The sequence below is a fragment of the Canis lupus genome, chromosome 12 (assembly GCF_048164855.1).
Source record: "Canis lupus baileyi chromosome 12, mCanLup2.hap1, whole genome shotgun sequence".
NCBI classification, from domain to species: Eukaryota; Metazoa; Chordata; class Mammalia; order Carnivora; family Canidae; genus Canis; species Canis lupus.
This window is the reverse complement of record NC_132849.1, coordinates 52,027,566-52,052,022: the sequence shown is the minus strand read 5'-3', so window position 1 is coordinate 52,052,022 and position 24,457 is coordinate 52,027,566. Positions and strand designations below refer to the sequence as shown.

At 34.9% G+C, this 24,457-nt stretch overlaps 1 protein-coding gene across 2 annotated transcripts in view; it reads right to left on the bottom strand.

The window, feature by feature from the left end:
- The window catches only part of SMC6 (structural maintenance of chromosomes 6), a 68,076-nt gene that overhangs the window by 20,923 nt on the left and 22,696 nt on the right, over positions 1–24,457 (bottom strand). For both annotated transcript variants that reach the window (XM_072771010.1, XM_072771011.1), the window contains exons 7-19: positions 22,835–22,915; positions 21,751–21,852; positions 17,291–17,410; positions 17,090–17,188; positions 13,947–14,093; positions 13,569–13,657; positions 13,231–13,395; positions 12,674–12,852; positions 11,228–11,432; positions 8,021–8,135; positions 6,637–6,797; positions 1,602–1,737; positions 613–693 (exon numbers count right to left, since the gene is read on the bottom strand). In XM_072771010.1, coding sequence (XP_072627111.1) covers positions 613–693; positions 1,602–1,737; positions 6,637–6,797; positions 8,021–8,135; positions 11,228–11,432; positions 12,674–12,852; positions 13,231–13,395; positions 13,569–13,657; positions 13,947–14,093; positions 17,090–17,188; positions 17,291–17,410; positions 21,751–21,852; positions 22,835–22,915 — 1,680 coding nt within the window. The remainder of the gene's footprint in view (positions 1–612; positions 694–1,601; positions 1,738–6,636; positions 6,798–8,020; positions 8,136–11,227; positions 11,433–12,673; positions 12,853–13,230; positions 13,396–13,568; positions 13,658–13,946; positions 14,094–17,089; positions 17,189–17,290; positions 17,411–21,750; positions 21,853–22,834; positions 22,916–24,457) is intronic.

Sequence of the window (24,457 nt, the reverse complement as noted above, 5' to 3'; positions counted from 1 at the left end):
AGGTAAAGTTCCATCAGTACCAGGACTTTATCGGTCTTGTTCACTGTAATATCCTCCAGCACTTAATATGGTACCTGGTGCAAAGTGGATACTTAATAAATACTCATTCATTTTAACCAGACCTCAATCTATCTAATCCACTGCTTACTGTAACTCAGAGAAGCTAAGCTGAATGTCATAAATAGTTCCCTGAAAAAACAAGAGTAACAAACGTATGATAAATTAAAATGAAAACCAATTTCTTGGGGGAAAAACTCCAATAATGCAGAGAGCAACTACAATTGACTAAAAGATATTAATATTAACACTCATTAATTATGAAACACACTATGCTAGGCAGTTTGGTTTGAAAACACGTTTAGAAGCACACTGTTTAAGTTTCGACAGTAGAAGACAAAATCAATTACTATGCATGCAAGTTACATATACAAAATATTAAAGAACTTGAATGCAATAAGCCAGGTAGTTTCTACCATATTTGCAAATAAAGACAGTCATCATAAAAAGGAGCCCCAATTAAAGGATTAAAAAAAGGCTGAGGATCGTAGATTTTAACCTAAATGACAGTTTTGTCCTTTAACATTACATTTAAACTGAGGAAAAGAATCTTACCAACGTTGCAATATCTACAGACTGGTGTTCTTCTATATTCTCAAGCTCCCGAATTTCAGAAATACTTTCTGTTATTTTTACCTGGAAAAAAGTATTTCGATTTTAGTAACATAAAATAAAATAAAGGGGTGCCTGGCTAACTCAATCAGTAGAGCATGTGACTCTTGATCTCAGGGTTGTGAGTTCATGCCCCTTAAGTGTAGAGATTAGGTTCACTTTAAAAATAAATAATTAAATTAAATAAATTAAATAAAGTAAACAAACAAACAAACAAACAAATAAATAAAATCCCCAGAAAGGATATATTAGTCCACAAAGCCCTTACTCTGCTTTTGTTACAGAGGGTACCGTAGCTAATGAAAGAGACACTTTAGTATTAAATGAACAAAAGAAAGGGGTGTATAAAATCTTTCATAGTCACCCTTATTGCTAATCCACTCCCATGAAAAAAAGATGGAAGGACTCCATCTTAGCATTTAAAATGACAACGTTGAATTCAGTAAGAAAATCCTTTTCTGAAACACCCAGATTGAGGTTATGGTAAAATACTCTAATCTGGTGCTTCACAAGTATGACCCAAGCACCTCCTGGTGCTTCTGAGACTCTTTCAAGGGGTCATAAGGTCAAACTATTTTCATAAAAAAACTAACATATTATGAACCCTTTATACTATTTAAAAAATATAAAAATGTCATTTTTCTCACTAAATATTTTTGGTTTTGGAAAAATATACCTATTTGCCATAAAAGTGTTATTTTCGTTAACACACTAGTTTTTTTTAAGTGAACTAACAAATATTCTTGAAGTTTATTTTAACTTTCAATAATTAGGTAAAACCCACATAAGGGAAAGCTCTTTTAAGACTATAAAGAGGCTTGAGGGAAAAAGTTTGAGAACTCCTCTAAAACTAAATGAATGGTAGGACCTTAAAAATAACTTGGAAGTGGATAAGAAAAAAAAAAAAAAGACATATATATATATTTTTTTACCTTTAACTCTCTATAATGTATTTGGCGCCTTCTAAGAAATTCTTCATTGCGCTTAATATCCTTTTCAAGGGCAGACAAATGTTGCTGAAGATTTAATATCTGGGCCTTCTTATTTTCAACTTCATTCTCCAAGTCACTGGATAGAGAGAAGAGGATAAGAAACACCTTTTGTATTTCCGAAATTTACAATTACTTAGGTCTTTATAAATATAGAAGAGATTGTTTGTGATGACACACTTGTAAAATTCTATTCTGTTAAACCAGCTCTATATTCCTACTAAGTTATTAGTAACATGAAAATATAGCGATTTAAAAAGGTATCTAAACTGGAATCTTATTTTACTCATTTCATTAAGACATATTTATGATTTCTGTGTGGCAGGCATCATGCAGTGATAGGTAGAGGTGGAAGCAGAATTAAGACATGAAGGAATCAAACAAAAAGGGGGAAAATCAGGAAATAGGCTGTAATGCTAAACTATGAACAGGACAGTATATATACACAGAACCGTGGGCACATAGGAGTGAGTCTTGGAGAAGTGACAACTGAACCGTATTTTCTAAAGATTTCCTCGGCTGGACCAACTATGGGACATGGAAAGACACATGCCGAAGCACAGAGAAGTGAAAAAAAGAAAGCTGACAGCTCAACAGGTACTGTCATTGGATAAATGCTCCAAATGTGCGGGAGTGAAAGGGATGGAGAAGAGGACAATGAGAAGAGATGGAAGAAAAAGGAGATGCCAAAGCCATACAGGGTCTCTATGACAGCAGTCACTGTCTTGAGAAGTCACCTCTTCCCACCTCCTGGACCCAAGCACCTGTCTCCTAGAGTTGTGTGCCTGGTGGGAGAGAACTACCTTGCAGTTAAAAGTTTGTCTCTGACTGACATTGTCTGCCGTATTTCAGTAAGATATATATTTTTCCACATTTTAACATCTCTGAAATCATATTCCAGTTCATGGTTCAATTAGCAGCATTTTTTCTTTTTAATAACAGAGCGGCTTAAATTTGATGAAATACTCTGTGCTACTTTGCCAGAATCCTCAAAATCAGAAAAAGACTCAATAAATGTTAGCTGAATAAATGATAAACATGAGGAAAGTAGGAAAATAACTGGTATTTCTGTTAAAAATGGAGCCAGATACAAAAACTTAAGATAGCCCAAGATTTAATAAGAAATATTTATCATACAAATATATACCTTTATTAACAAACAATAATTCCACTAAAAATAAAATATTTACCAAGTAAACAAACTTTGAAACCCAGAGCCTAAATCAAAAATAAGAAAATAAGCACAGACAATATTCTGTTATACAATTTCCTGAATACTTAAAATAAACTTAAGCAATCAACATAATTTATATAAACAAAACTGCTAAATTGTACAACTTCCTTTTTGCATCACAGGATGAATTCTGTGACACACTTTCATATAGTGGTCCTCAGTTTTTAATGAATTTTTACATGGAGCAAGAACCTTTGCCACCTAATCAAATAGGTGCAGTAGCTGAGCTGAGTGTTGTGTGCATCGCTTGCAGGGGATGAACAGAGGCCCCTGAGCTGCCTATCTACACACACCTCAGTATCCAGCCCTGACTCTGCTGTGTTTGTCTCCAAAGCACGTGACCCAGTTAGTATTTATATATAGTCTCTCTCCCTCTTCTTAACCTAAGCTCCAGGATGAGAAATTTTTTGTACTTTATTTTGTGCTGTGCCTTGTGCCCAGATCAGGGCCTGGCCATTAAGTACTCATTCAGTACTTGTTTTAAAGAATAAATTTGAAAAACTCACTTTGGAAAATTACATTAAAAATGTTAGAGTACTTTGGCAATTCAAAAATCCACAGGTAAACTTTTTTTTATGATCTCGTATGTAAGCAGTAACTACACCGGAATTATTCTGAGAGCCACCTTATACATTTGTCTTGCAGCTTATGTATACTTTCATCATGGGAAACCACACTGGGATAATCAAACCAAATCAGTACTTGTACTTAAGACCTAAAACCCTCTGCCTATTAAAAAGTCACTGTTCGTTATGAAATTATGAAATACACTATAATCTTTTCGCTTAAATTCTAGAGCTGTTTTTCATCATTAGAAATCTGTCAGTGCTGAGTTAAAGAGGGCACCCTTCATATACTCGGTAGTATGGGGGGAAATCGGGGAATCTTTCTAGTCATTTAGCCATCACTGTTAAATGGTCAACTTATACAAAAATAAAATAATGTTAAATTATGTATTTTTAATAACTATTAAAGCTCATTATACATATTACAAATATTAGTAATTGCTTAATATTATTATTTAAAATCAAACCGTAAATTATATATTAACTTATCAATTATAGTCATTTGGAAGCAACTATTAAGTAATTTAAAAATTTATGTATCCTCTTACTTAGCATTTCCCTTATTAAGAATTTAAGCTATGCACACACTTTCAAAAATATGCCAAGATCCACGTGTGTTCTCCCTGCAGCATGATATAAGAGGAAATGGCAAACACTCCTATGTCATCAACAGCGAACTGGCTAAGCAGCGTACTGGTACAGCCATACTGAGAGGTAGTTCTAAATGTCCTGATATGGTATGACTGCCAAGATATAACACTGACAGAAAAAAAGCAAGATGTAGAAACCATATACATACTTATACATAGCACAGTATGGATGAACTTTACACCTAAATGGAAGAAACCAGGCACAAAATGTTGCATTGTATATTTTCATTTATATGAAATATCCAGAATAGTCTAATCCATAAGCAGATTAATGGTTTCCAGGAGTTGGGAATTGTGAAAGTAAAGATTAATGGGTATAGGTGTTCTTTTTAATGTGATAAAAAATGTTCAGGAATTAGCCAACCTTGATGGCTGCACAAGCCTGTTAATGTAATAAAAATCTCTAAATTGTATGCTTTAAAATAGAGTAAATTTTTATAGTATGTGAATTATATCTCAATTTAAAAAGTCACTATAAATGGTACAAAGATATAAACTGTTCTGGAAACATATATAAGAAACTGCTAAACTATTTACTTCTGAAAGAGAGGTAAGAACAGTTTCACTCTGTATACTTTTCTACACTGAACTTTCTCACCATATGCATTATATATTCCCTTTATTAATTGCTTTTTAAAAAGTCAACAAGGACAATGGAGAAATACAATTATAAACTACTTTTGTTTCCCAATTTATACTCTTCTATATTTAAAAAATACTAGTGAATTTTTCTAAACTTCCCAATATCAAGCAACTATCACATTGGTTCAGGTCAAAACAGATGACACAAAAGTCATCTAAATATCATTAGAACTTAGTATATGCTCTTTTTTAAAAAATTTTTTTGAAGAAAATCCAGGAATTTTATTTCCTCCACTGCCTTCATCTCCTTCCAACATTCTTTCAGACTTGACTTTTTTAGCTATTAGCCTTTCTCTCTTTTGAGGTGTTGTTTACATACAATATTACATTAGTCTCAGGTGTACAACACAGTGATTCAAAATGTATATACATTATGAAGCGACCACCAAAATAAATCTAGCAGCTGTCACCAAAGTTGTTAAAATATTAATATTATTTATTGTTAATGATATTCCCTATGCTGTACATTACACTTCTATGACTTACTTTTTTTCCAACTGGAAGTCTATACCTTTTAATCTCCTTCCCCCTTTTCAGCCATCTCCTCATCCCTCTCCCCTCTGGAGAGAGACTGTTTAACCACCAGATTGTTCTCCATATTTATGTGTTGGTTTCTGTTTGTTTTGTTCTTAGATTGCACATATAAATGAAATCATACACTATGTCTTTCTCTGACTTACTCAAATTAACATAATACCCAGAACTTGGTATACTTACAATCAATAAAGTTTATCAATGTGGGAAACCTTTAAAAAAAAACCACTGTTCGTCTGGCTCTTAAAACAAAAGATATGTCCCCTACGCATTAATACAAATACTATTAGCCAAAAAATGAAGCTAAGTATCAACTTGAAACCTTTAGCACTAAAATGTTAGAATCAGAGATTACAATTTGCTGCTGAGGTATACTTACAATCTTTTCCAAAAGTGCCTTACTTCTTTTTTTTTTTTTTTTTAAAGACTTAGGACACAAATACCCTATCAAAGAGACTCAGTGACAAATGTGGGGTTGGTTAGTGCCAGGCCACCAAGTTGCTGGTCATCCAATTTTTTTCTGTTGCTAAGTAAGAAGTTTTACCAAACTTTCTGACTGATATCCATTATGGCTATTTTTCTTTATGCTGCTTGTCATAGTCACACAAAAATGACTAAGATTATTCGAAAGCAAGAGATTTCAACAAAACTCTCATTTCCCCTACACCTGCAAGTCATTTAGACTTTCACTTTTACTCACTTTTCTTAGGTGTTTATTTTAGATAAGTTCTAAGTCCTTCTACTGAAAGCCTTGCAGGTCACTAATTTAGTTCCAACCTATCAATCTGTTAACTGAATTAGTTTTGTTAGAAAATCATGTTTTTTTTGGTACCAAAAATATTTTCTGCCATGTTTATGAATTTCATTAAATACACTGACTAGTTTTTGTTCAACTTCTCACTTTGTCTCCTCTGGCAGCTCTATTTTTCTAGATATGTGTTCTAATTGTGCCAAATGGCCTTCTTAGAACAGTGCAACTCAAAATACAGTCAGAGACACAATACAGAACTTGAGCCAGAATGTAAACCAACACACCTAAACTCTCACTGAGCAGAGTCAGAGCTAAATGACAGGACAGTGGTATAGCTGATGTATATTCTGAATTCAGCTCCTATCTCCTTGCAAATCAGCTGGTCAAGGGAACACACTTCGTGCTCTTAGCAAATACGATCGTCAAAGTAATGATGGAAAACAACCATCAACCCAGAATTCTACATCTAACTAAATGATCTTTTAAGCCTGAACAGATCACTCACAATCCTTCACTGAAATAACTAATGGAGTAATATGATGGGAACCAAACCCTACAAAAAGCAGTAGGCATGCCAAAATAACGCTATACTGACACTAACCTTATCTCAGAATCCACATCTTTGCTTAGGAATTTAGGTCTTGTATTTTCAGATGAATAGTAACGTCCTGCAAAGACTTGGTCACCATCAGCAGTAAAAGCTTCTCTACAATTCTTGGGTGGCTTTTGAGATTGCATTACTGCACGAGCTACAGAATTATTCTGAAAAATAAGGGGAAAAAATATTTTTGAAGTTATGCCATAGCATTTCTGATACACAATTTCAGAATGTTACCTATCATTATTTTAAGATTCAAGTATTTCTTATTTAAACATTTATTTAAACATAAGTAAAATAATTCCAGAAAGTTAAATAAGAGTTTGAAAATCAACTCTCAAGATGCAAAGAATTAAAACTACTGACAGTCTTTAGAACAGAGTAAGCAATGCTTTATGAGAAATTGATTTAAGTTCTAATATTACTATCCATTAAAATTAAAAATTTTAGTACATTTTTAGTACATTAATTAGTACATTAAGTACATTTCCACATGAAAATATTTACTTTAGGCCAGAGTTCATACAAATCTTACTTTTTCTAAATAACTTTTACAGCCTGAAAAAAAAAGATGTCAGTGAACAGCAAATTGCAATAAAAGATTAATATGCTGAATTATGTGAGGAAAGCCTGGAAATAAGCCCTAGAAGTTAAAAGGGCATCAGGCTTAATGGAGGCCTATCTATCCTCTGGGGACAGGCAAGAGATCTTCATTATTTTCTTTCAAGTATCCTTCTAACATGTAAGTGAGCAAAGCCCACAAATAATTACAATATGACCTTGCAACAACTGTATATACATTTAAATTACTGATACGATTACTTCTCCCTTACCATTAATGAGAAAAACAAACTCTACATTTGTTTTGATTAGATATGTTTTGAATTTCCTGTTCTTTCTCAGTAAATTTATGCCAATGAAGATCTAATCCAAGAATACACAGATGAAGAGTAAATACTGATCTTTTTACTATACTTTCAAAGTTTTGATAAAAGAACTCATAAAATATTGAGTATTTGTTTAAAAACAAAATAATACACATATAAAAGGGTAAATAAAAAATGAATTTGGTAGCCAATCCATAAACAAAAAGAATAAACAACATAGAATAAGAATAAACAACAAAAAAATTATAGCATCATTCACCAAAATAGTATGTATTTGTGAAACATTTACTGAGGAATAGCCAGAAGTATAAAGATCCCCTAGGCAGAAAATGCATAAACCAACCAGCTCTGTATTATTCTATGGTTTCCTATGAGGTAAAAGTACAGTAGTAAAACATATTAATACCTCTATAATACAGAATGGGAATAGGAATTTATATAACCAATCCAGTTCTGAAAATTTAAAAGTAATATAAAATTCAGCAAGCATCCTATCTTACTTTGATCAGAAGCACTGTCTCTATGCTTCTCATGTCAATCAGGCTGTTTGCAACTACTGCATTATCTATTTCTAAAGCTGTCAGGACTGTTGGAAACTCTGGATGATAAGCAGCTCTAGGAGACAAAAATATATAAGTATTAATTTATCAAACTTTAATTTTATACATATATCTTTTTAATATGTGACTGGATAAGACAATGGAAAATATAACATTTGAAAACATCTGTTAATAGGTTTAAAGAACAAACATTTATATTAAGTGCTAGGTACTCTAAGAATATTATGAATAATATTAGCCCATTTGATCCTCATAATAACCATGGGATTGATAATATTATTCTCTAATTTAAAGGAGTTTGTTCTTAAGATGGAGGAGGCAAAACACTGACCTAGGATGTTTCAAAAGGAGAGAAGTCAACGTAGTAGGAAAGTTTAAGGTTCAGGAGAGAGTTGAAATAATTAAAAATAACAGTTCAACAAATCAGTTGGCAAGAAAGCATACAATTCAGAGACTACATAGAATAACAACTTTAGAGAAAAAGAGCATCTCTTCTGCTGAGCAGGATAGGATGTGCACAGCACACAGACACAGTTATGGGTAGCCAGCACACTGAGCAGTTCAGCAGCCTGTACTTCAAGGGGAATAAAGCCATCTTTATAGGAAAGGAAACACTTCCTAGTATTTCCTGGGGAGCTATACACTTTTCCAGGCTCCTCTTTTGAGTTTGTCTAACTAATGTGAGCTTAATGTGTCTAACTAATGTGAGCCTGATTCATTTTAATATTCCAATGGTGTTTTATTCTTCCTTTCTACATTAAAGTAACATGCCCAAACATGCGTTTGAACTGCAATATGTACTGATAAAGTTCTTCACAAAAAAGTCACTCCTCCAAAATGTCTGTAGACAGCTGAAGTTGAGAGAGTATTAAATGTACCCAACTTGTCAATATTCTGTCAACACCTAAAAGTAACATCCAACTTCTTCTACTAGAACTCCACCAACTTGAACTGCCTAATACCAAACTGCTCTGAAAGGCAAACATGGAGTTTGTCATGCCCTGGAGCTGCTCCATTAACCTTGAACTTCCCACGATTTACAGCTAGAGCCTTCCCAGTTGACCATGCCTTATTAAAACTGCTAACTGCATCCAGCAGATCTATGGAGGCTTGCAGGCCTCACTTTCTTCGCCTCCAGCCTAGGCCTCATGGTCAATCAATGAACTACTTTCCAAGTAGCACTTTTTTCAGTTGATTCCCTCTTCTTCTATAATATCTACCCATTCTAAAAAATTCTAATGTAGTATTAACCCAACAGTATACATTCTCTACCTATTAAAAAGCCAAAAATCCTGTGGTCACCACGAGTGTTTGAATCCTGAGTGGATGTTGGTTCAGTTTCCTCTCTCACTCTCCCAAACCTACCTAACTCCTGAGGCCCTCTTTCACAGCACACCGATTCACCTATTTCAAAGAAGTGACATCATGCTGCACAAATGGAGCTCACTCTGCACCCCATCACAGGAGGTGATACATTGCTGGGAGACTGCAAATACAATCACTGGGAAACACAGTGTGCCAGTAGGGCAGTGCCAGGCATTCCTATTCATGGGAGTCCACACACAAATCATGGAGCAGTCCCAACAGCTGTTCAGGACCCTGTTCCTGGTTCCCAAAGGACAGTGCTGGTATAGGAGGATATTCCTCACAGAAGTCAATCTCTCATAGCAATATCCCAGGGATAGTTTCCAAGGCCCCTGTAGGGAAACGCCCAATTGCAAGTCACCATATTGGCATTCTACCAAGCACTCAAGTTCTCTCACTCTAGATGCAACTAACCTGACAGGGGTCATTTTTTACCATAACCAATGTTGTCTGGTAGCACAACTGAAATTTCACTTTTGTCAGGATTTAGAAATCAGGAATCAAAGTTAGAAACTAATGTAAGGCCAAATTTTCATGCACACTGGGAAAACCGTTTACCTCTAACTCCCAAATACTTATTTCTAACCTAAAAGCTCAAAGTTGACAATTCTACAATAGGACTTATCCAATATTGACAAATCCACTTTTACTGCACTTTTTCTAAACCAATTACTAGCACAACAGCTCAGTAGTCACTTCAGCCAAAGACCTAATGGTTATCCTCAATTCTTTCATTCTCTTACATTTAAGTAAAAAGTTTTATTGATTTCTTCCTAAATAATGGTTTTATTATTTTTTTAAAGATTTAAGTATTTATTGGAGAGAGAAAAAGCACATACTTATGCACAAAACAATGAGAGGGGCAGAAAGGGAGAGAGAGAATCCTAAGCAGAATTCCTGCTAAGAGTGGAACTCAACACAGGGCTTGATCTCACAACCCTGAGATCGTAACTTGAGCTGAAACCAAGAGTCAGATGCACAACCAGCTGAGCCACCCAGGCACTCCCTAAATACTGCTTTTAATCTGCCCTTGCTATCTATAACGCAAACACTATTTTTCGCGGAATAATTTATGTCATGGCTCTATGCATTTTGCACATAGAATTCTATTTGCTTAAAAGGCAGTTAACCCGTCACTTGACAAATTCATCAGGTCTGAAGAATGATCACTTTTCCTCTTTTCTCTAATTTCTTCGCTAACCTACCAACATATAATTACTCTCTCATCTGAGCTACATATGCATTCTGTGATCCAATTTTACCAAAGCTGACAAAGAATGAAAGAGAAAATACGTATTATATTTGGAAGTAAAGTGATTAGCCAGTCAGCAGTTAGCAAAGAGGCTGGTTTAAGTACGGTGCCCTTGAGAAAATTTTTTAGGGTCATCAAAGAAAATGACCACAGCTCTTTATGGAATCTGCAAAGCACCGTAAGAGTTGAACTGTAAGTACTCAGTGCCAAAGCTCTTCTTTAGTATCCCTACCCCCACATTCCCCTTAATTTGCTGTGGTCTGTATCACTTTCTATAATTCTATGCCCCACCACATCTCTTCCACTGTACTGGCTCCCACCACAGACCTCATGTAAGGAGCTCAAGGGCAGGGAACATGTCTTAATTAGCTATGTATCTCCAGTACCTAGACTGAAGTTAAAGAAGTGGCTTGATGAAATTTCATAAATCAGTACTATAGATTTAGTTAACATAAAAATGTCTTAATTCTTTCTTATCTTGGACATGATTAAGCAAAACCAGAAATGGCATTTAGCTACTGATGCCTCACCTGTGTCTTACGTCATACATCTCATTCCGAAACTCAGAAACTATTATCTGTGGCCGTGAGGTCCCTCGTGAATAAAACCTTTCCATCAGTGCCTGGAGAACTCTTTCATCGGCATGGTTATGGCAACAATAGGCCTGCAGAAGTCCTTTCAAGCAAGATTCAATAGCCAAAGCAAGTTCAGGGTCGCGAAGATGAATGCAAGCTCCTAAAAGTGAGAGAAAATTGTGAAAAGGCCCATAAATATTTTGAAATATTAATGTAAATATCTTTTTATAATAGTTTATAAATGACGTCCAAAGTATTTTCATATAAAGAAGCTTACATGACATTACAGATCTTATGTTAACTAAATGTGAGATCCCCATATATCCATTGGATACACTGGGGAGAAAACCCATCAAATCCTGTGAAAAGAACTGCCTCACTCACTCCAGTGTAAATGAACAGATGTTTTTCTATGGAAGTGTATATTATTCCAGGCTCTGAATGGCATTTTGAAAAGGAAACCAAACTCTTTATAGATTCTTTATTATTTTCTGTAAAACTGATTAATACTGAAATTTTAGAAACAGAGAGAAAATGCCTCATCTGTTGATCCCGGTATAGAGGTCCGTAGCATTTACATGAAGAGACCTTACTGTAACACTTAACACCGTGTATAATGCTGTACTTACACAGTAATACCTTGCTTTAGCAACAATACATATTTCTATTAACAGCATCATTTTCACTTAATGATATTACAGAATTAGAGATAACTTCTCAGGAGAATTCAACAAATATTTTTTTAATCATATATATATATATATATATATGAATAATTCAATAAACCCAGGTTTTCCACTTGAAAAGGACTTTTTTTTTTAAGGTTTTATTTATTTATTCATGAGAGTAGAGACATAGAGAGGCAGAGACATAAGCTTCCTTCAGGGAGACCGATGTGGGACTTGATCCCGGGATCACGCCCTGAGCCTAAGGCAGACACTCAACCACTGAGTCACCCAGGTGTCCCTGAAAAGGACTTAAAAACAATGTTGTCCTACCTTAATAGAAACTAAGAAAAGATATTTTATAAAGGTGACACAAAACGCAGGTGGTGAGGGTTCTTCTGACTGTACTATATGTCACTGGATTTTCCAACTAATCAATTATTTCCAACTAATTAATATTCAAATTAGCTCATTTATTTATTCATTTACTTAGGGGAAAAAATCAGATTATTCAACCCTATAGATACCTTTTTTCCCCTAAGTTCTCTTGCTTTCGGTTACTTTATGCTTTAAAAATAAAGGGAAATTATAAAGTGATTTTTATCATTATTTCTTAAAATATAATTAAAATCCACATATAATTATGCACCTCTTACATAGATTCAGAAGATCTTTTCCTGAAAATAAAATCTTATTTTTAAAGTTTCCTATATCCTAAGCAAATGGTGACAAATACCTAAAGGACCCACAGGTTTACAGGTAAAATGCCCACGCCTGTAGGCATCATCTATTGCTTCAAGAAGGGCTGGAACATGAGGGCCAAATCTTTTTAGTCGATCAGTTTTACTATCTTTCAATTCTTTCAGTTGCCTCTGATTATAGCTCAGTGTATGCTTCACATCTAATTCTTCCCTCCTAAAAAAAGCAGAAAAACAGAAGAGATATGTGATACTGTTATACAGAAATATCCAGCCTTTCCCTCTAACACCTGCATGCCAGTGAATGACTCGGCTAACTAAAGACGAAATTGAAAATGACTGTGTTACTAGAGAAAGTCTCAAGTCCTCAAAACTTAGCATGAAAATAATGATGCCACAGGGATGAGGACTAGAAATCTCAGAAATTGTCCAGCTCTACAAGTGTTAGAAAACTCTGAGAAAGGTAATTTTAAATATTTTCTCAATACAAGAAACAGCAACCACAACAAAACATATTGTCTCTCTTCATATAAAGACCAAACCACATTATTTTCAAATCATTGAAAAAAATCATTCTAAGGTCGTTGAAACTTACTTAATTCTGATCCGTTCTTCTTTGTCCTTTTCTATGGCTTGCTGAAACTGCTCAATCTCTTGATTGATTGAGCTTTCTTGATCCTGCAAGGCCTTTACTCTCTCTTTTAACCAAGATATTTTTTTTTGCCTTTCCAATCGTTCAGGTTCCAAAGATTGATCGGTACTAATAGTAAATAACCCAAAGTAGAAAATGTTACATGGAAAATTGAACATTTAAAAAATACAAAGCAATGTGATAAAATTCCTTTAGAAACAATATGGAAAATACTCCATATTTCACTGAGTTCACTGTATTAAAATGAGGTAATCATGAACTTGGCCAAGTAACCATCTTACCTTTTCTTTAGTTCTTCAATTCTTTTGCAAAGCTGCTCATCATCTTTCATTAATGCTTTATACTCATTTAGAGAACGATTATATAAAACCTAACAAAAAAATCAGACACACTTTGGTAAGATAAAATATATATATACACCCCATTCAAATCCACTTTTGCCAAATCTTCAAATCAGAAGATTTTGCTAAATATATGCAAAAGTATTTTTTTTAAATAAAGTACTTAAACAGCCATATGAAACCATTACATTTTTTGAAGTCTGAAAGTAGCACAGATTTCTACCGAATCACAAAACCTCTACTTTTAAAAGTAAATGGACAGTATTTTATATTTGATCTGAAGTATTTAATATTCCAGGTTGGAAAAATTTCTCTCACCTCAGCTTCATTATAGACCCTTTTCTTAGCAGTAACGTCTGTCTTCAATGCCATACATTCTGGTGCTCGTGCATTTGTCTCTTGACTTATCTTTTCCAGTTTATCTTGAATATCTTTGTATTTTTTTTCTGCTTCATTAAGTCTAACCTTTAAGAAAATAACATTGTTAGAGTGGATTTTACTTTTCTTCAATAAACAGGAAAAAAAATTTAAATTATAATATAGCAAATAGCAAACTTAGTTTCACTCAGACTAAATAATCTCAAAACATTAGGGAGGCAAACATAATTATATAAAATACTAAAATATAATTTTTAATTCCACATTTAGTTATCCAACAAACATGCTATCTTCTGAGGATATAAAGATAGAGTAACAATGGTCTGCAAGTAACACAATTAAAGGGAGACAGACACAATTTAACAGCAGAACAGATTGCTTAAATTGATTATACGGTTTGGTTACAATAATGCTTAAGCTTGCTATGTCTATTTATAATCATGGAAGCACAGAGAAAGAACCCCAGAGGTCTGCCAGAACAAGTGAATGCCTTCAAAGCAGCAGCAGCATTTGAACAGAGACTAGAAAGATTAATCCAAATGTACCAAGAGAAAAGCTGGGGAAAGGTGTTAGAGGCAGATGGGAAATCATGTAGAAAGTCAATAATAACACTACTTTTGAAAATGAAAATACTTGGAGCTTAAACTGAGAGTGTAGTGGTGGGAGCTGAGCCGGAAGTGTGGAAGAGCCAGAACTCCCTGAAAATCAGCTTACAACTTAACCCTCCAGATTACAGAGAGAAAAGACATGACCAAATCTGTACATCAAATCACTTTGGAAGCACATACAGGGTGGAGGGAAAATTAAAGGAAACAATTGGAGTGTAAAGAGTTAACATTCTGGAGCGAAATGAATTTGAAACCAAAATGGGGCACTGACAATAGGAATGGATTAGGAGACTAATATGAGAGCTATCAGGATCAGGGATCAGCAAACGTTTTCCAGAAAGAGCTAGAGAGTGTAGTAGACACTATTTCTTCACATTCCTTCTACTTAATAGTCATTCTATAATCTATCACCATGCAAAATACATGAATGGTTAAAATCTATCACCATGTCAAAATACATGACATGGTAGGAAGGATACAAATAAAAAATAAGATAGTTCTTACCCTCCAGAAATTTACCATTTACTATATAGAGTGCCCAAATGCTTAAGAGGGGCAAAGGCCTGCAGAACTAAAGAATCACCCCGCCTCAAAATCCTCCTTTTCCCATTTGAAAAAAAGTGAACATTTATTACTCAAAATGGATTCCATTTTTATTATTTTTTTAATTTAATAAACAATATTTTATTTTGAAGTAATCTCTACACCAAACATGGGACTCAAATTTATAACCCCAAGATCAAGAGTCATATTCTCTATTAGCTGAGCCAGCCAGGGGCCCCTGGATTCCATTTTTAGGTTGGAGTTCAAGTAGAAAAGTAACTTGCGTCTTCCTCTATGACAAGCTAAGAAATGAGAATGGGGAAAAAAATTCCAGAATATTCTCACAGAAATGAAAATCTGAAGTGAGAAAAGGTGGGTGGGGTTGAACTTCCATTTACCACCTGAAGAGGTAGTAAGAAATTTGGCCTATTTCTGTTATTTTTACATCTTTATCTCCTACTTTTAATAGATTAATAACATAAAACTTTTTTTTAAAGGTTTTATTTATTTATTCATGAGACACACAGAGAGAGAGAGGCAGAGACATAGGCAGAGGGAAGAAGCAGACTCCCTGCAGGGAGCCTGATGTGGACTCGATCCCAGGACCCCGGGATCACGCCCTGAGCCGAAGGCAGATGCTCATCCGCTGAGCCACCTAGGCATCCCAATATAACATAACACTTAAAGGGGAAAAAAAATATCCGCTTAATTTGAAAAAGAAAGGTGGGGAAGATTACATTCTATACTATAAATTAAGCCTGGGGCCCCAAAGCACTTGAATAGAACAGAATACTAAGAGGTATATTAGCCACACTGAATAGCTGGGGCTCCTATAAAAATGAAAAAGCTAAGAGTTTAGCTCTGTCATACCTCTGGCATGACAAAATGCAAGGACTTATGCATTGTGGGCTATATACCCTTGTGAAATACTGGAAAAAAAAACACTCAAGTTCAAATTTTAAATTGGTGAATTATATGGTGTATGAATTCTATTTCAATAAAGCCGTTAAAAAAAGAATGAAAAGGTGAGTATAAACAGTGGATCTGCAATATGATAAAAAGGTCAATGTGGACACACCACTAACAGAAAATTACTGCTTTTATTTACCATTCAGCCAACTTCTACCTTTAGGCCCCAGTGGAAGACTCTTGAATCTTATATAAATAAATAACAGTTTCCACCTAGGCTCTTGGATTGAAATTAACCTTAACAGACCTAACAACTTGTTCCATTTGTGTTCCACCTACACAAAATCTTCTGATGGTTCTGGGCCCTAAAACTTCCCCAGTTCCCTGGAAATTCTAGGCATTGTGCTCAGTTTTGAAGTGTCATACTTCATGGTACTCAGCTGACTATTATCATAGCACCTCAAGACTTTTTATCTTGAACATAAGAGTAGAAGCTTCATGTTGTAGCATCTTTAGTTGGTAAGGAAGTACCACTGTCCACATGCATGAGTTTAAAGTGTTGTATCACTGGGCTCAACTGGCTGATCACATACAAACACAACACACTTTAAAAGAGAGTTGCCAGGGAGCCTGGGTGGCTCAGTCGGTTGAATGTCTGATTCTTGATTTTGGCTCAGTTCACAATCTTGGGGTCGTGAGATCGAGCCCTGCTTTGGACTCAATGCTGAATGAGGAGTCTGCTTAAGATGTTCACTCCCCCTCTCTCTTTGCCCCTCCCCCTGCCTGTTATGCTCTCTGTAATCCCCCACCCCTCCTGGATAAATAAAATCTTTAAAAAAAATAATAAAATCAAAAAGAATTGCCACGATAGTACTTGAAGAAAAATTTAGGTCAGTTCATTTGAGTAATAAATTCAAACACAAATATATAAGTTGAAACTGCTACTTTTGTAGGTCTTTTAAAATAGTCTAATATCAGTAATCGCATGATTTAACTTACTAAATCTGTATTTTAAAAAATTACCTGCTGTTCTTCCATCTTCCTGTCAAGTCTAGCAGCACGATCTTCCCCAATTTTGATATTATCTCTAATAGCATTCAACTGTTTTTCAATTTCATTGACCTACAAAGAAATTATACAGTAAATCATGTGTAAGAGTAACTGTAACCAAATATTTTCTACATATTAAAAGCATAAATGAATAGGTCATAAAGTAAAAATTACCACTGCCCAGGCCATTTCATGTTTCAAGTATTCTAAATTAGTTTTCATTGTACTTAAACCAGCAATACTTTGAAAACGTTCTTCTTTCTCCAAACACTGGCGTTTCAGTTCAGTAAGTCGCTTAGAAAAAGAAAAAAGGATATATTTCTTATTAACATTGAAAAGACAGACATTTTACAAATGTATTTCTTTTGAATGCACTATCTTAACAGGTAGTTATAAAGATATGCAAGGAAATGACTTAAGGTGAAAATAAAAATATTTGGTTCTTTGGTATACTTTTACTAAGTGAATTATTTTCTTAATTTCTGTATTATAAGGATGGCCAGAAACTCTTCAAATGAAGATCAAAGGTTTGATCTTAAAAGATCTTAAAACCTTAAACTTTAAAAGATCTCACAAGTATAGACAAATCATAAAACTTAGTTTCCCATTTCTCTTGACTCCATATCTAATAGACTAGTTATGTTCTTTTGGGCAAAGTATACCCAGTACTCATTCCAAAGATAATGGAAGACACAGAAGAAATTTATTTCTAAAAGCCCAATAAGATCGAATCCCATGTCGGGCTCCCAGTGCATGGAGCCTGCTTCTCCCTCTGCCTATGTCTCTGCCTCTCTCTCTCACTGTGTGCCTATCATAAAATAAATAAATAAATAAATAAATAAATAAATAAATAAATAAATAAATAAGTAAATAAATAAATGCCCAATAAGTTTTTAATTTAATTTTAAAAAATTAAAAAAAAATATATATATATATAAAAGTAGGTTCCACACCCAGTGTGGAGCCCAACACAAGGTCCAAACTCACAACCCTGAGACCAAGACTGAACCGAGATTAAGACCCAACTGACTGAGTCAGGTAACCTAAGTTAGAATTTTTAAAATCTAAGTTCTCCCTTAATAATAAATCAGGAGTGTCTGGGTGGCTCAGTCGCTTAAGCTTCTACTTCTCGATTTTGGCTGAGATCAAGAGATCAAGCATTGGCCTCCCTTCCCCCCTACCACATCAAGCTCAGTGATGGGTGTGGAGCCTGCTTGAGATTCTCTCACTTCCTCTGCTCCTCCCTCACTTGCTTGCTGGCACAGGCAGACTCTCTCTCAAAAAATTAAAATAATAATAAAATCATTCAACAAGTAACAAATATAATGACATCAGAATAGCTTCTAAAGTGCCTCTACATTTTAGATTCTGTACACCTGGGTAGATGGCCTCTCCCCCTCACTCGTGCTTACCATCTTCAAGGAGGCCTCATACTGTAGATCTAATGCATCCCTACCAGTCACTTTCCCATTCTCCAGGATTATTTCAATCCATTATCATTCTCTTCAAGCCTCATACATCCCCACCACCCTAATCCCTCACTCATTCTCCTTCCCTCCTCCTTCAGGGAATTTAGTGGCCAGCAGAGGACACTGTCTCCAACTTCCAATGACCTCACTTACAAATCTGAAACAGGAGGAGGTAGCTTCCTGACACTGAAGTCAGGAAGTCTAGCCCCCATCCCCTACCCACAGATTTTGGATCTGACCACCAGGTTCTGCCTTCTCAGGAAGTCTGAATTAATTCATTTTTCATCCCTATCTTTTCATCTTTGTTTCCACTTGGCCCTCTCCACTGACTCCCTTCCATTATCACGTTTAAATCTTCACTTCTCTTTCCCGTTCACAAATAAAACCGCCACTACCCAACCTTGGGTACCTCCTCCTCCTCTTTCCCTCTAAGTTTCCTTAAAGTTATCTCTCTCTCTCTTTTCCATTTCCTCACATTTTCAGCTCCACAAATCTGATTTCCGTTTTCACTACTCCTGAAACTTGTCTTGCCACAGGCCTCTATGCAGATTATGTCAGTAAATACAGGGACTATTTGTCAAACCCTCTGGCGCCTGCCACTCAGAATATCACAGAATTGTGACTACTGCCTTCTCACATTCTCTTCTCTTGGCCTCTATGGTTTCTGTGAACATTTTTCATGGTTCAGGCCTGGACTTTCCTGTCCTCTTTAAGCAATTTAAGTCATTCCCACAGCTTATACACCAACAACACATTGATGAATCCCAAATTTGTACTGAAGCCAGACTTCTACATTCCTCACTCCTCTATTCAATTGGATGTTTTATAAGAACCTCAAAACCAATGTGTTCAAAGTGAAATTCATCACTTTCAAAAGAAGAAAAAAAGAAAAGAAAGACTGGCTCCCTCGTCCCAAGACTCCTATCTTCAGAAACTCAGTTTATTGCTCAGGTCAATGATCTGGAGGTCATTTGGTCACCCTTGTTATCTGTCTCAACTTCACCCCTCCCTGTCCCACTTAACACCTGCTCAAATCATTTCAAAACTCTTTTCTCCACTACTACTGCTAACTTATGCTATCATCATCTGGACGATTGTTAACACTTTCTTTATTGATCTTTCTATGTTAGTTCTTCCCTTACAGCAATTCACTCTCTTCCACAGCAGAGTAATCTACCAATCATCCACTTTCATGTGTTCAACTGCTCTTAGGTTTATAAAGTCCTCTATGTTCTGGCTTCTTCTTTCTCACTCTTGTGCTCTTCACTCTATCCAATCTGGAATTCTTTCAACTTTCTGAGAGCACCATATACTCTCTTGCCCAAGATGCTGCGATTCTTATTCCTAGGAACAACACCCTTCTTTACTCTCCCCATCCCTTGCCTGGCATCATTCATCCTCAGTTCTTACTTTAAACATCATCCTTAGAACAAATAAATCCTTCCCGTGTCTCGGCTTCCCAGCACTGACACCCTCTTAGGTGCTTTTGCACAAATCTAGTCATGAGTCCTTTAGCAGTGCCCACTATACTCTGACTCCAGAACCCTGCTACGTATTTGCTGTCATATGGCCATGGACAAAAGCACAATGCCAGGAGGCACACACTGGAACTTGGTATTTATTGACTGAACACCTTCCAGTTTCTATCTAACCTTCACATACTACTTCCTACAGATTTAACTATTCAAATTCAGAGTTTATTTTGAGAATATAGGACATTTAATTAATTAGGAAAAAAACCTCTTATGTGCATATTATACATAAGGAACTCTGTTACATATAGGGAAGTGCTTCTTAAACTTCATAATCAAAATATATTTAATAGTTAATAATAAAGTATACTATGGAGAAAGTGGGTATTTAACCTCTAGCTGTCCGAAGCAAACAAGTTTCTTCAAGATCCTGAGACGCTATTTTTAAAATAATAAATGTAACATATACTATTACATTTTTGAATATGCAAATATTTCCTTTTCCCAATAACACTGATATTCCAAGATTAATTCTATGGTTTATAGTGCCTCCCCATATCCACATTTTCTGAGTTTGAAGGGATACTGTGGGGAATAAAAATAAATACACTCATCTTTGCTGTTTGAGTTTTCACACAACCACAGACCTAACTTTAAATATTCAATCCTCAAAACTTGAAGTAAAAGGGTTGACCTGGTTCAATCATTAGTACAATTCTGTGTCAAAGAAAAAGCTAAGAAAGAGCTGGAAGCTCAACTGGTTGTATAAAACTGACTAAGTAACAAAAGAACAAGATATAGCATCACACAAAAATTGGTGGGACTTGGGCAGCCTGGGTGGCTCGTTTAGTGCCACCTTCAGCCCAGGGCCTAATCCTGGAGACCTGGGATTGAGTCCCACGTTGGGCTCCCTGCATGGAGCCTGCTTCTCCCTCTGCCTGTGTCTCTCCCTCTCTCTTTCTATGTGTCTCTCATAAATAAATAAATAAAATCTTTAAAAAAAAATTGGTGGGGCTTAATGTACGGGATGAAAAGCTGAAATGTAAGCCTTATGATTTTGAGGTCTCTGATTATCAGACAGAAGGTTGGATCTTCAGGAATCTGAAGAAGAAAGTACAAGAAGAAAATATAGCAGACGTTAAAAAAAAGTAATTAAGTCACACTGGCTTGAGTTAATTGCAAAGTCAAACAAATATGCACAGCTGCCAAACTGGTGAGGATGGATGTGACAGATGCTACCAAGCTATCGGTGCTTAATGAATGCTAACATTTTACCAGTGTGATCAAAGAATTACCTACCGTATATGATTACAAGTGAATATTATGTTCAATATCAGCTTGAGACTTGTGCTTATTTTCCCATCAAAAGAAATATTAGAGTTTTTAAACTACTTACACTGATACCTTACTGTAGAACCAATTAGTCATATATTAACAAATATGTAAAATATTGCCCTGTCCTCTACTTTATAGCCTAACAGAGGAAAACGTGTACATACCCATTATTCCAAAACAAAGAAAGTAAAGGCTAATACCCTGAAAATAAAAAAACACACTTCCTCTATTTCATACAGTGCTATGAAAGTGTTATTAGTTTTATATAAATACAGATCTATAGGGACATAATTTTACAGTACTATTTAAAATACTAAAAGAATTTGATCTCATAAATATTTTCATTGTGTTTACAAACCTCTTCTCCTTGATTTATCTGCTCCTTTGTTCTTTCTTTTGTTTCCATAATGTATGAATAATCTTCTTTCATCTGTTCAAGTTGAGTTGCTTTCATGAAGAACTATATTGATAAGAAAAACACAATTAGGAGTTTGTAAATTTCCATGGAACTGTGAAAAACAAAACTTTGGTCTCCAAATATTTTTGACCAATTATGTAAAAAGATAATAAAAACACACTCAAGTCTTCACACCTAAAATTTACTTAACTTACTCTGCTCACATCTACACATTCATTTGCCAAAGCTCTTAAGAGCTCATGTAAGAAAACACTTCTGTGGGGCATCTGGATGGCTCAGCAGTTGAGTGTCTGCTTTCGGCTCAGGGTGTGATCCTAGGGTCCTGGGATGGAGTCCCACATCAGGTTCCCCGCAGGGAGCCTACTTCTCCCTCTGCCTATGTTTCTGCCTCTTTCTCTGTGCCTCCCATGAATAAATAAATAAGTCTTAAAAAAAAAAAAAAAAAGAAAACACTTTTGGTAGAAGAATAACACCATCTTGAAAACTCATTTTCACTGATTATTTCATTCTTTAAACAAATACGAATAAAGAGAAAACTTCTGTATTCTTGATCTTGCTGGATCTTGAATTTTTAGAAAAGGAAATCCTGAAACCCAAAGATTACAACATAAGAGGTGCTCAGGCTCATTAAAGCTACTTGGAACCTCAAAAAAAAAAAAAATTACAACATAAGTAGTAGTCAAATTTCTTGTTAGCTTTTTAAGTTTTAAATAATTTAAGGTTTAAATGTTACTATGTATGGCCCATCATTCCCTTGAATTTCCTTAAAGATTAATTTTAGAATAATCCATTCTCTCTCAAAATTAAAAGCCAAAAAGTGAAAGCAAGAATTTACCAAGAAAATTATACTTCCATCGTACTTAGAACTTTCCTAAATTAGCCCTACAATATTACTGTAAATAGGTGGCTTTAAAAAAAAACCACTCAACATTGATTATGTGGGCAAGAGTTATGTTTGGTATATATGCCTTATCTATAATATATTATTTTTTGATAAATTCTTATTTCCTTTGGTGCTCCTTACTTTGTATTTGTCTCCTTCATTTTTAGACTGAAGGAACTGCTTGCTCATCTCTTGTGTTAAAACAGAAACTGGATTATCCACCTGAAACAAACCAGAGAGGTTATTTTTGCATATTTCATTTTAATACCTTAAGAATAAATGAACTGAAATACAGAATACAATTCACCTATGGTGTCATCAAGAAGACTAAAGTTAGAGTATTATGGTAAATATATAAAGAAAAGAAAAAATATTAGAACTTCTGAATGTAGAGAAAGTATTTCAAGATACTAAAATAAATACCATACCCAAAATTACTCTGCCACTATATGAGGACATGAGCACAAGAACTCCGTGAAGAAGTGTTTTTATCAGAAAGTTCTCATTTCTTTCATCTGTTTTATATAATTTCACTCCTACGCTACTGGTTAACAATCAGACAACAGTAAGTAAAGCCCTCAGTAGACTTGGGTTTTTGTGTCTCACCTTCTATGTAGCACTGGGCAAGTTAGTTTCTTCAACTGAATACAAAAAGTCTAACTTGGTTATTTCTAATCAGAATTATGATGCCAAGTAGTATTTATTTTTCTTACAGCAGTTCTTCAGACTTTCCATTTGTTATTTCTTCATGAAGATGTTATGAAATAATTAAAAACGCTGGAACCACTCTACCTTTTGGAGGAGTCATTTTAAATAAGCCACTTCTTGAATGAAACTACTTATACCTAACAAGTTCAAGTACAGTTATGGTAACAGTAAAGTACTGACCAAAGCATAAGTGAAAAAGTTGAAAAAATATAAATACATATGTTAAACTTGTTTCAGAAAGATTCAAGATCATTACTCATTTATATCTTTGGTGTTAATAAGAAAGTAATTCATGTATTAGAAAATAATCCCATTTGCAAAGTTATAGAATACATAGCACCAGTATAAATGAGAAGTTATTTTATTTTTTTAGATTTTATTTATTTATTTGAGAGAAGGGAGGAGAAGAGAGAGAGAGAGGAGACAGAGAACATGTCGGGAGGAGGTGCAGAGGAAAAGGGAAAAGCAGACTCCCCTGCTGAGCAGAGAGCCTGACCTGGGGCTAGATCCCAGGATGGGATATTAGGACCCTGAGGTCATGACCTGAGCTTAATGAAGGCAGATGCTTAGTTGCTGAACCACCCAGATGACCCTGAATGAAAAAAAAATTTAAACTTCATTTACCATCTGTAAAATACTGATTGTACTCTGTTAGTATAATAATGGTTAAATAATGGTTAAAATCTTCCTTTTTAAGTAAAATTTTAGATCTTCTAAGACGAAACATTTATGGAGTTATAAAGAAACCTCTACATAACATTCTATTATTATATAGATCAATCACACTGACTGCTACATATTTTTTATAAGATTTGCCCTATATCTTAATTTCATATTCCATATGACTTCTTAAAAAATAAGACCTAATGCACTAGCTTTAATGACACACATTTTAACCAACGTTGAATTAGTAGCTTCTACAAAATTTAAAATTTATATTCTTTTGTCTGCATCTTTTTGATGGTTTTTGAAATGGGGTTCCTAGTTCCTACTACCCTAGGTATTACGTAAGAATCTTGCAGCTTAAAAAAAAAAAAAAAAAAAAAAAAAAAGGAA